The sequence below is a fragment of the Aulostomus chinensis genome, chromosome 14 (assembly GCF_037954235.1).
Source record: "Aulostomus chinensis isolate RoL2024-O1b breed Wild chromosome 14, RoL_Achi_v1.0, whole genome shotgun sequence".
Taxonomy (NCBI): Eukaryota; Metazoa; Chordata; class Actinopteri; order Syngnathiformes; family Aulostomidae; genus Aulostomus; species Aulostomus chinensis.
Window position 1 is genome coordinate 21768990 of NC_141333.1, and position 13129 is coordinate 21782118.

Here is a 13129-nt window from a genome sequence, read left to right on the forward strand (position 1 = left end):
AGGCTCAGACTGCTGGGGGATCTCCCATGATGCACTGGGCTTCTCTCTCCTCCTCCTGTCCTCAGACGTGTTACTAACTCCTCTTCTTCTCCCCTCATCCCAGATCCTGGTGCTGCTGGAGGAGGCTCCAGACCTGAAGAGGCTCCAGCTGACACCCGTAGCTCCACCTGCTCACGTCCCTGTCTGTCCATCAGTCTCTCCTCCTTTCTCTCTCTCTCTTTATCTCTGTCCCTCTCTCTCGTTCTGTCTCTCTGTCTTCCTCTATTCTCTGTCTTTGTCTCTGTCCATCAGTCTCTCCTCCTTTCTCTCTCTCTTTATCTCTGTCCCTCTCTTTCCTTCTGTCTCTCTGTCCTCCTCCATTCTCTCTTTGTCTCTGTCCATCAGTCTCTCCTCCTGTCTCTCTCTTTATCTCTGTCCCTCTCTTTCCTTCTGTCTCTCTGTCTTCCTCCATTCTCTGTCTTTGTCTCTGTCCATCAGTCTCTCCTCCTTTCTCTCTTTATCTCTGTCCCTCTTTCCTTCTGTCTCTCTGTCTTCCTCCATTCTCTGTCTTTGTCTTTGTCCATCAGTCTCTCCTCCTTTCTCTCCCTCTTTATCTCTGTCCCTCTCTCTCCTTCTATCTCTCCGTCTTCCTCCATTCTCTGTCTTTGTCTCTGTCCTGCTCTCCTGCTCTCTCTCTGTCCCCACTGATCCTGGATCTGCTCCACCTTCCTGCTGGTAAAGGAAGGTTCTGGTGGCTGCTGTTGCAGGATGTGCTTGCTGATGGAGAATTGTTGGGTGGAGGTTCATTGAAGGAGGGAGGTGCTGGACCTGCTCTACTTGGACAGAGTCAGGAGAGAACTTTGGTTGAGGTTTGGTGCTATAGAAATAAAATTGACTTGACTTGACCGATGAGCCGAAGTTTTGACCCACAAATCATCGCCGGTTATTTTGGTCCTGAGAAATTATCCCTGAATTACAGTAACATTTTACTAAAAAAAAACAACCCACATCTTTGCATGTCTGTCTTTGACTCGAATAATTAACATGTATATCAGATAAACTGTGGTATTGCAGTCCCAGTCAGGCCTGTGTGGAGTTCTGCCACAAGAGTTTGATCTGTGAGGAAGCTCCACGTCTCTCACACACACACACACACACACACACACACACACACACAATGTATACCTACTGACGACACAAACCCAACACCACATGTACAACAGGTACAGAATCAGCTCAAGATGAAGTGGCATTGAACAGAAAAAAACTTTATTGTTAAAGGCCAAAGACGTCTGAAACAAATACGGTCATCAAAAAAAAAAAAATGTAACAACAGATGTAAAAAACTAAGTTCAATAGAAAAATGAAAACAGCAAAAATGGATAAACCACAGAAAAAGTCATCAATTATCAACCAAATTATATTGTAAAAAGATGTTTCTCTTTAAACCTCCCAGACATTCCTTTGTGTCTTTCAACAAAAGTTACTTTAACCTGCAATGAATAAATACATGAATCTAAAATAAACGTGAGGTTATCATAAACACACAGGGCAAAACAGCCTGAAACGTCCAAATGAAGGCCCCCCTGGGTTCTCACTTTTAATTCCCCACAAGATGGCGACATAAAGGCGTAGCGCGTTAGAGCTTCCAGGCAGTAGAGGTTTTACTTGGAAGCTTTTGCAGATTTTCCTCCAGCAACTGATGACAATCTTCAGAGTTCAGCACTTCCAGGACATCCAGCACTCCATGAAGAAAATGTTCTTATTCTCACAGTATAGAGTTTAACCCTGAAAAATGAAGAGCCAGCAGCTCACTAACGTCAGCTGGGTGCCACATTAACACCATGAAGAGTGTGTGTGTGTATGTGTGTGTGTGTGTGTGTGTGTGTGGCCTCACTACACCCAGCAGGAGGCCAGTGGAAAGGCTGCAGCACCTTCCTGTGGTGACTCGTCTCCCTACAGTCTCAAATATGACATGGATCCACATGTGCCAGCAACAACTGCTACGGCTTTGTTATTCATAACGAGGCGAGACGGAGGAAGAGAACCCTGAGACGCCTTTATGTTTTGATTCTTATTTCTAATAAAACACTGATCCAAGAGGCAAGTTTCTAAGTCTGCGTCTGACCTCCCATGACAGTTTGATGATTTAGAATTTTCGACACTGCATTGCTCCGCCTCCACTAAGTTGAAATTATGATAATAATAATAATCATAAAAATAATAATACCTGTCACGGCCCAGTCAGGACTTTGTCCACCCGAAGACAGACTTGGAGACATGGACTCAGTTTGGACTTTGTCACTTTTGTGTTATGGTTTTGCTCCTTGCCTTTTTTGTCACTTGTGAGTTCCTGTTTTATTTTGAAGTTTATCTCGTTTTTACTTCCTGAGTCTCATCCGTCTCGAATCCGTCCTCGTCAGTTGCTGTCCTGCTCCCGTCTCTGACCCCACCAGCGTCCCCCCCGCCTGCCATCATTAGAGTTTGTATTTAAGCTCTGCCTGTCCTTGTCAGGGCCACGTCCCCCTGCCCGGTTACACCTTCCTGTTTCCTGCCTCTTCCTCAGCTGTGACAGAACAACTTCAAGGAAATCAGTCTTTCTAAGACAGGAGTTCACAAGTTTGGCTTCCAAAGATGTCCTGTTTTGGATTTTCCAAGTCTAAAACAGATAGAAATGTAGGTTGAGAGAACTGACTGCACCATGAAAATCTAAAATCAGGTATCGTTAACTGACAAAAACAAAGATCCGATACATTTTTGGATTATTTGCATTTCTGTCAGGTCCATTCATGTCAAGAAACACAAGAGATGATAATGAGCTTGATTTGTTTATTATAGAACAAATTGGTGGTATGGCTCTGTTCAGAGGAGTCCCCTGATGATTTTTCATGAGCACCATGAAACAGGGGACCAGCAGCGTGAGGGAAGGTTCTCCCAGTTTAAGACTGGAAGAGCAAACATACCCCCGTGAACAGAGCAGCACATGACATGGAACGAACTATGCCATGTATACAGGACAAGGTGGAGCAGGGGAGGTGGAGGGTAGCAAGTTGCGAGCAGGAGCAACTATACAGCAAATAGCAGCACAGCAGCAGCAGCAGGCTGCAGCAGATAGCGGCAGCAGCAGCAGGCTGCAGCAGATAGCAGCAGGTAGCAGCAGCAGCAGCAGGCTGCAGTAGATAGCAGCAGATAGCAGCAGGCTGCAGTAGATAGCAGCAGATAGCGGCAGCAGCAGCAGGCTGCAGCAGATAGCAGCAGGTAGCAGCAGCAGCAGCAGGCTGCAGTAGATAGCAGCGGATAGCAGCAGGCTGCAGTAGATAGCAGCAGATAGCGGCAGCAGCAGCAGGCTGCAGCAGATAGCAGCAGGTAGCAGCAGCAGCAGCAGGCTGCAGTAGATAGCAGCGGATAGCAGCAGGCTGCAGTAGATAGCAGCAGATAGCGGCAGCAGCAGCAGGCTGCAGCAGATAGCAGCAGGTAGCAGCAGCAGCAGCAGGCTGCAGTAGATAGCAGCGGATAGCAGCAGCAGATAGCAAATAACAGCAGATAGCAGCGATAGCAGCGATAGCAGCGATAGCAGCGATGACAGCAGGCAGAGCAGCATAGCCAGAGCTAGCAGGACAGGATTTGAGGCCGGGTGACATTTAAGTTGAGAGGGGCCAATCAGAAGCAAGGATTTGCTCAGCTGATGCGGGGCAACTGTAGATCAGCTGATTGGTCAGTTTGATTGATAGACGGGAAGCCAATGGCGCTTGACTACCATGGCCTGACAGAACTAACGCTAACGCTCGATTTTTGTCATTTAAAGTTCTAGATGCGAACCTTGTGGCACAGGTCAGGCCAAAACAATGAAACTTGAGCAACTGAACAATTGCCATTGTTTGTTAGCAACCGTTAGCTTAGCTCTCCATCACAAAGTGGCCCCCTCAGCAAGGCTGTCCAGCCCCTCTGGTCCTCCAGCTCAGACCAGCATAGAGCTGCTGAACCAGTGTTGACCCTCGTCTTGCTGCTTTGTTGGTCCAACACTATTTGAGACCAGAAAGAAGCCTCACGTTTCTCTGACGTCTCTCTGGTGAATCAACACCTGCAGCTCCTGGTTGGTGACATCACACAGACACACCTGGTACCAGCCTGTTCACGCTGCTGGCTCAGAGACCCTCAACCGCTTGGAATCTAAATATTAGCAACATGTTGGACCTGATGAACAATTATTTAAAATTATTTCACAACTATACATTTTTTCACTCTGTATTTTTTTTATTTTATTTTAATTACTTTGCTTTGTTGGTTGTTTTCTCTTGCAACTTTAATTCTATATAATATTGTTTTACTAACAGTTTAATTTAAGGTCCTAAATAAATGCTGGAAAGGGCTCAGACCAGAAAAAGAGACGTTGGGAATGATGGGTAGTCATGGTGATGAGGCCTGTAAAATAAGAAGCTGCTGGTCAAACCTGCGTTCTGGTCCTAGCTGGAGCTCAAGCTCCTTCTCCACCAGCACTGTTTCCAGAGTTCGACCTGAAGAGGTGAAGCCTCTCGGTGCCTCCTGTTGGCCGGCGGCGGCAGGGACACCCACCAGCGACCAGGGTGGGGTTGACAGGTGTGGTAAGTACAACTTCAGCGTCACATGCTTCATCACTTTTAATAACATTCAGCACAATTTTATGTTCTTTGGTTGAATATCTAAATAAGTAACGTCTGAAGGTATCTGTACTTTACTCGAGTATTTATACTTCAGGATGCTTTGTATTTTTACTTTACATATTTCAAAGGGCCACCTGATTCGGGTGGTTTGCTCCCGGCCAGGCCGGTGCCAGAGCTTGGTCCTCGTTGCCGGCAGTGAGTCGGACTCGTTTCCAGTGAGGGTTGGACTCCACCAGGGCTGCCCTTTGCCACCGATTCTGTTCATAACTTTTATCTCTGGGTGCAGCCGGGGTGTTGATTCTGTTTGGTGGCTGCTGGATCGGGTCTCTGCTCTTTGCGGACGATGTGGTCCTGCTGGCTTCATCACACCGTGACCTTCAGCTCTCACTGGATCGGTTCTGAGCTGAGCGTAAAGCGGCCAGGATGACAATCAGCAAGTCCAAGTCCATGGTTCTCACCCAGGACGGGGTGGAGTGCCATCTTCAGGTTGGGGATGAGACCCTGCTCCAGGTGGAGGAGTTCAAGTACCTGGGGTCATGCTCACGAGTGAGGAAAAGATGGATTGTTGGATTGACAGGTGGACTGGTGCGGCATCTACAGTGATGCGGACTCTGCATCGGTCGGCCGTGGGGGAGAGGGAGCTGAGCTGAAAGGCAAAGCTCTCAATTTGCCGCTCGATCTATGTTCCTACCCTCACCGACGGTCATGAGCTCTGGGTCACAAAGGACAAGATTGCGAGTAAAAGCGGCCAGTATGAGTTTCCTGTGCTGGGCTCTACCTTAGAAACAGGGTGAGAAGCGCCGTCATCCGGGAGGAGCTTAGAGTAGAGCCGCTGCTCCTCCACATCCAGAGGAGTCAGATGAGGTGGCTCAGGCCTCTGGTGAGGACGCCTCCCTGTGGAGGTGTTCCAGGCTCGTCCAAGCGGTAGGAGGCCGCGGGGATGACCCAGGACACTTCAAGTCAGTTTTATTTATACGGCGCCAAACCCAAACCAAAGTTCTGTCCTGACTCTTTCCAAGTAGAGCAGGTCCAGCACCTCCCTCCTTCAATGAACCTCCACCCATCAAATTCTCCATCAGCAAGCACATCCTGCAACAGCAGCCACCAGAACCTTCCTTTACCAGCAGGAAGGTGGAGCAGATCCAGGATCAGTGGGGAGAGAGAGCAGGAGAGAGACGAAGACAAAGACAGAGAATGGAGGAGGACAGAGAGACAGAAGGAAAGAGGGAGACAGGAGGAGAGACTGATGGACAGACGAGGACGTGAGCAGGTGGAGCTACAGGTGGCAGCTGGAGCCTCTTCAGGTCTGGAGCCTCCTCCAGCAGCAGCAGCAGTCAGGGATCAGGGATGTGGGGAAGCCCGAAGGCTCCAGAGAAGACAACCAGTATTGAGACCATGTCTCTCAGCAGGCCTGGGAACGCCTCTTGACGGAGACGCCGGGGAGCAGGAAGTCTGTTTTTTTCTGTTTGGGCTGCTGCCCCCATGACCTGACCCTGGATAAGCAGAAGTAGATGGATGGATGGATGTTCTTTTTGTTACTCTATTAAATTAATCTGAACCATCAGCTACTAGATTTTACCCAGAAAAACCTGATGATTTTATATCAAACGGGACACCTGCCAGCGCCGGGGGCAGATAATCACAGTAACACGCCGCCTCCAGAGGTCAGTGGCTCCAGGACTGAACGCTCACTACCCTGACGTAGAATGTGAACTTTTGATGCTCATGCAACGTTAAATACTTGTGTAGTTTTTTTAAATGGAATTGTGAATAGAGACGTCTCCTAGTAGTATTTTTTCTGTGTATTTCTAATTATTTATTCCACCACTGGTGATATTTAGGTGAAGTAGTTCTTTAAAAATTAATTGCATTTGAAAAACTATGAAATTAACAAGGTGCGATGAACTTCTGAAGCCTGGATTGTTTCAAAGTGAAGGAGGGGGACACCAAGCACAAGCGCAGGGCTGATTTTCATTTTGTTGCTAATAAAGCTCATGACAGCTTGCATTAGAGGCTGGCAGCGAAGCCGCGTCTGACAGGCCATTAAAGCTGCATCAAATTACAACCAAATACCGAGACGCACTGGGGGTCACCTCTGCTGGGCGCACGCCATTAGGCTCCCTCACTTGTGCTGAACACACAAACAACCAAATTATGATCCACACACAAACACACAGTCATTTGGGATGTGTTTATTTGGAACAGTAATACATGGTGGGATACGTAAATTAAGAGTAGAACAAAAAAATCATCTAAAAACTCACTGTAGAATGTCATATTCATAAAGATAAAAATAATATGCCAATTTACATTAAGAAACTGTTAGCTGAGGTAAAGTTAAAATAGGCCTAGAAATGTTATGTACTCAAACAGCAACGTTTCCCTTTTATTCAGTGTCTTGTGTCATGGCCTCGCTGTCGAACGTAATCGTCCGAGAGAGTTCTCTGGGGACTCTGGCCATAAAATAGGAGTCACTGGCATCACAGTTGGTGTAGTTGAAGCAGAGGAGGCTGCAGGCCACACAAGACGCTCACCTGACCAACAGACGGACGGACAGACGGACGGACGGACGGATGGAGCTTGAGCTGTCAGGCTGTTGGGGGGGGGGGGGGGGGGGCTCGGCTGTCTGAGTTGTTATCCAGACATTAAGGTTTGTGGCACAGGAGAACAACGCTGTGACAAACAGCATTGGTTAAGAGAAACTATTAATTGGTAAGAGGAGCATCAATCGGTTGTGATGGCGGGTGGACGGGCGGGGGCGTGGAGCGATGTCGGCAGCAGGGTTAGTAAGTGAGGCTAAGACAGAGACCTAGAACATCCATGCACAAGAACAGAGGAACATCACAGCGAGAAAGAGGGCAACAAAACGTGGCTGGAAAACAGGAGAAAGGAAACATGTAGACGGGTGACGAGTTGAAGGAAAACTGACAGCAGGTGTGGTAGGGAGGTGTAGGGCCGCCACGAGGCACTGGGCCGACGGCGTGCGTATTGACATACATTCTACAGCTGATGACGCCGTCCTTGCCCAGTCCCCCACTTGGCGCTTCGACGGTGGAGGTCAGAAATCTCTAACAATCAGCTGGCTTGAACGCTCGGATCCGCATTCGTGACATTCCTGTACTGTTCCATTCAAGTTTTCCTTTAATCTGTCACCCGTCCGTATGCGACTATTGCTTGGGTTCATGTCACGAGTTTGCATAACGGAAGCCTTCCTATTTTATGGCCCAGAAGTCCGGTGGAGGAAATGGTAGTCATCATTATTTACAAAATGAGTTTGGCAAACCAACGATCAGATGCCTTAAAGCCATGTTGACTCTATAAGTCCTATAGAGCTGACCCCAGCGGCTTGATTGACTTATAAAATTAAAATTAAAATTTTCAATTTGTTCTTTTTTTCTTAACTGGTATTGTACAAAAGCTATAGAGAATGAACAGTTCAATCACAGAATCTGTCTGACTTGCAACACCTCCCTCTCCGGGTCCGCCCCTCGTTTGTCTGGTCCTTTGAATGAGTCTGCCTGCGAGGAGAGACATTTGGCAACAGTGTATGCATGTTAGAGAGGGTGAGAGGGGTGTGTGTGTAGGCTGATTGCTGAGTATACTGTGTGTGTGTGTGTGTGTGTGTGTGTGTGTGTGTGTGTGTGTAGTTGGTGAGTGAGGAGCTCCAGTAGAGTCTGTTTCTGCATAGTGATCCAGCAGACACTCACAAGAATGAGGGGAACCAACCAACCCACCAGGATCCCACTAACGGGCCGTACCTGATAGCCCATTAGAGTCTGGCGCCACCTGTGGGATCTTCTTGATACAGATTCTTTCCATTGAAACACAAGATGGTCATTCTAATCCAGATAAGCGTGCGTGTGTTGTCGGAGACAGGGAGGCACTGCTTGATTCAGTCCCTCTTTAGCAGCACAGTCTCTGGCCAGACACAGGAGGCAGAGGGAAGAGTGCGAAAGCAAAGATGGAGAAAAGAAGGGAGGGAGGATGAGAGGGAGAGAGGGGAGGAGCAGGTTATGTTTGTAAGGCTGGATGTGAGTTGCCACAGGGAGAAGAGAGGAGAGGAGGAGACAGTGCAGTAGAGGGAGAACTGGATCCGTCTCAGTGATTGATATCCCTCCTGCCTGGGGTGAATGACCGAGAGGGCTCTCTCTCTCCTCTCAAGAGGAGAAAAGACTGCAGAGAGGAGGAGGAGGAGGAGCACGAGGGGAGGAGAAGGAGGAGGAGGAGGACAGAAGGGGAGTGGACGCACCTCCTGGGAGGTTGTTAGCCGGAGGAGAAGAAGAAGAAAGGCTCGGCAGGGCAAGACGATGTGCCAGACACACACACACACACACACACACACACACACACACACACACACACACACACACACACACACACACACACACACACACACACTCCTCTGTTCTCCTCCTGTTCTCTCAGTGCTGCTCAGGTCTGTCTTCCTGTGTGTCTCTATTTCTTCCCTTTGTTGATCTGGGCGTAGAGAGGGTCCTTCTCCTTCTGTTCCCAGGAGACACAAACACAGCAGTCACTCTCTCTTCTCTTCATCTGCCTGTTACATAATTAGAAAGCCCCCGACTTCCTGATGGATTCTCACGTAAGCAGCTGAACACCACCGGACTGCACACTGACGCCAACCACGCCCGCACCGGCGCCTCCACCACCACCAGAGGGCAGTAGCACACTGAGCAGCTGGAGATCATTTCTCCTTTCAGCTCATTCAGAGCATTAAAGAAGCCCTTGCATGTGTGTGTTTGTGTGTGACTGAGTTATTGTTGCCACTGCACATGCACATCCTCTCCCAGGGCAGGTCTGATCCCTCCAGGACCAGTATGAATCAGAGATATAAACTAGCGCCTTGAAAGACCAGTTATGAGTCATCATGTATGTATTTCTCTCCACCCGAGCCGGGGGACAGCAGCGGATGATGGAACACCCTGCAGTCAGAGCAGCAGGCCTGCTGCCGTCGCTCACAATGGGCCTGTTATTATTGCGCACATCATCACAGTCAGCCACTCAATCTGCCATGCAGACAGCTTGATCTGAGACGGCTGCCTGCTGCTGGATTCTGGAGGACTTAGTGAAGAGAAGCGAGTGGAGTTTGGGCTCCACCCTTCACTCCTACGCCTGCTGAATATCATCTGATGAAACCTTGATTGGAGAGGTGAGACATTCTCTGTCTTCCCCACTTGGAAACCGCACTGGCCGAAAAGAGGAGCGGCATGATGGGATAAAACCTGAGGCAGTTGGTATTGAGTTCCATGGAGCCGTAGCAGAATGTGAGGCCCGGCCCACGCCGTACCCGGCCTGGGAGGAACGCTCTCGATGGCAGAGCGAGGACTCACGCTGCTGAGGCCAGACAGTCAGCAGAATGAAGCTGCCGGCGGCGCTGAGAGAGGTGACAGAGAGGCTGAGACGAGCAGCGACAGCAAGACGCACTGCTCAACCGCTGCCGCAGAGCCCCGGCCCTGCAGTGTCACCTCGCATCATCCGAGCCATGCAACCAACAGGGCACCGCCTTCAGCTCCATCACGCCAGCACCAGAGAAGGAAGGTATGAAGAATGTGCCAGTGCGGCATCGGCCGGCTCCAGCGTGTGGACGTTTATGAGCAGGGGAGTGAGTGATGGAGCCTAGGCAGGAGGGGCGACGTGAGACTGCTCAGTGAACCGTGGAAGCAGGCCATTTCACGGCTGAGATGGGGAGCGCTCTCTGGACACGATGAGATCACTCCAGAAAAACACTTACACTCTCACTGGCCGGAACATGTGTCTGTCAGAGCCACACAGTGGGAGAGGGAGGACAGGTGGCCGAGGCCAGGAGCGCGCGCGCACACACACACACACACTCACACACACGTGCACACACACACACGCACGCACGCACACACACACACACACACACGCACGCACGCACACACACACACACACACATTCTTGGCCATAATACGAGCACAGCTGGTCACAATATCGATCACAGGTGTGCCTGTCAGGGGAATAAACGGCCGGATGGACAGGTGCAGAAGTGTTTGGGAAGACGTCTACAGTCGATTTGATTGGGCAGGTAAACACCATATGGGAGCGGCGTGATTGGACCAGGACCAAAGCCGTCCACCCACTACAGAGGAAAAACTCAGAGCCTCTGGCCAAAACAGCCAGTTCCAGCCAGATCCACCGCTCACTGGTCCCTAATCCACCCTCCCACTTAAGGCCGCCATGCACCTGCTGCCCTGTAGCTCTCTGACTGACTGTGAGGATCCTGGCCAACAGCGAGGGGGAGCCGCTCTGCCACCCCCCCCCCCACCCCTCCTGGAGTGGGGAGGAACTCAAAGCCTTCTTGTGTTTTAATTAATGCCAATTATGTGGGAGCAGTCATTAATCTTGGCAGCCCAGTATTAGCTGATGAAAACAAAACCATTCCATTTTCCCCGTGTGAGAGCCAGCAGCCACCATTAAGGAGCCACTGTGGGGAATCATGTGGGTGAGGACAGTGGGTGGGGGGGCACGGATCAAATTGGCTCTGTGGTGCCGTGTTGGTGTGGATGCGAGCCCCCCCCCCCCCCCCGCCTCACTGCTGTGCTGCTTCAAACACACTTCAGCTTTCTGAAAGTTTGAGTGCAGGATGAAAAAGTAGAAAAATTGAACGTCATCAGTTTGATAAAAGCTGCTTGTGTCAGTCGGCTGATCCCCGAACAATGATGTTCACATTATGAGTTACATGAGAACTCCAAAGGCAGAAGATGACATCACGCGTCGTGTTTATATTAAACTCAGCATCCAACATCAGCATATTTCCCACAAAACTGGCAAATTCTGGAAGGAAGCGCTGAAGTGTTCAGTTTCTGATGGGCTGTGACACTACTGGCGTGGTGGTGAGACGTGTGGGAGCGGCACGGAGGGCACAGAGCGCCATGGTGGGTGTGGTCATGTGTGATGGACGGTTCAGACGTTCACACATGCAGGGACACCTGGTCTACTTACTGAAGTCCAGGTATGGCTGCGGGAAAAATACACAAATCACCAGCTGACAAAAATGACACACAAACCAGTGCACTCCCAGTCAAACCAGTGGAACTCATGCCGTCTTTGGAGCATGCATGGCGCACGGGAGGAGGAATGAGCTGCAGCAGTCACAGGAGCCAGAGAAGGAGCAGATGAAAGAAGATGGAGCGTCACTGGGAGGACAAGAACAGATGAAGGCAGGGAGGTGAAGGAGGAGGAGTGGGGGGGCAGGCAGCGATACCAACCTTGCCCTGCTGCTATCTAGCTCCCAGCCTCGGGACTGGTCTGGTCTGGGCTGGGCTCAGCTGTCTCACTGGGGCAGGGCGACCCAGAACCACACGCCTAGAGAAGGGCAGAAGGGAAGGAAGGAGGAGAGGATGGCGTAGAGAAAAGTGATAGGGAAGGAAATAAGGGCGGAGGAAAGGAGGACTGGTCAGGACTACAAGAGCAGTAGGAAGCAGAGGCAGAAAAAGAGTCAGTTCTCAGCAGGAGGAGCCGGGACATCCGAGCCCCACCTCAGACCTCCAGCTGATCTCAGCTCAACTCAGTAGCAAACACATGTAAGCATAAACACACACACACACACACACACACACACACACATACACACACACACACACACACACACACACACACATCTACAGTGTTCCTTTACTGAAGTCTGATCCGCTGCTTGTTTTCCACTTCTTGTTGTGAGAGGCTGTGTTCTTGCCTCCAATCCATCCTTCCTTCTGTCTCCGTAACCTTTTCAGCACAGTCAGTCACTCGGCGCCGCCACCTACGTTCATCTCTCTGGGTTGCATAAGGCCTCTGAGTGTTATTCAGGCCCGGTGACATTTTCAGCAGGGCCTTTTTTTTTCAATAATAGCTGGAATGGAGGCATAAAACTAATGTTTCACGGCTGGAGAGTGAGACGCAGGGAGAAGAGACCACGAAGGCGAGCTTGAGAGAAACAAAGACGGAGGGGAAATTGGGAGAAGCGTCTAGGAAGGTCACTTATTCTTCAAAGAGCTGGCAAAAACGAGATGAGACCCCCCCCCCCACTAGAAATCTCTTCATCATTTCTTCCTAAAATTAAAAATAAATATTAATTACAGCTGGAGGAAGAACAGGCGGCTCCTCTACCTCAGCACAGAAGTGATGGATGGATGCTGCCCTGCTGGCGGGAACAGCAGCGCTATGATGTTTCTGAGGATTCCACCAGGTGCTGACCACCACACACAAATATGCACTAAAGGCCCTCCCCAGGCCCGGCGTGCTAACGCAGTGACACCTTCATCAGCACACCTCTGCAGTGACTCATCAAAGAGGCAAACTCACCGCGTCTTCCTCCCCGCTGCGACTCGGGCTGCCCTCTGCCTCCCCGAAGGAGTCGTCGGTGGGGGGGTCCGTGGCATCTGTGGGAGGGTCGCTGACATGGGAGGCGGAGGACTTGGAGGGAGAGCTCTGTCTGGGAGCCGGAGTGGGAGCTGCCGGGGGAGGAGAAGCTGAGTCACAGGCAGCTAGAA

General features: G+C 50.2%; 1 protein-coding gene across 6 annotated transcripts in view; it reads right to left on the minus strand.

The window, feature by feature from the left end:
- Positions 1–6801: 6801 nt before the first annotated feature.
- Positions 6802–13129, minus strand: part of dab1a (DAB adaptor protein 1a) — a 74523-nt gene continuing 68195 nt past the window's right edge. For 5 of the 6 annotated variants that reach the window (XM_086224459.1, XM_086224456.1, XM_086224458.1 and 2 more), the window contains 3 exons: positions 12942–13090; positions 11867–11963; positions 6802–9122 (listed from right to left, as the gene is read on the minus strand). In XM_086224459.1, coding sequence (XP_086080585.1) covers positions 11883–11963; positions 12942–13090 — 230 coding nt within the window. In that variant the 3' untranslated portion in view covers positions 6802–9122; positions 11867–11882. The remainder of the gene's footprint in view (positions 9123–11866; positions 11964–12941; positions 13091–13129) is intronic. The other variant, XM_086224455.1, reaches the window with a different exon arrangement.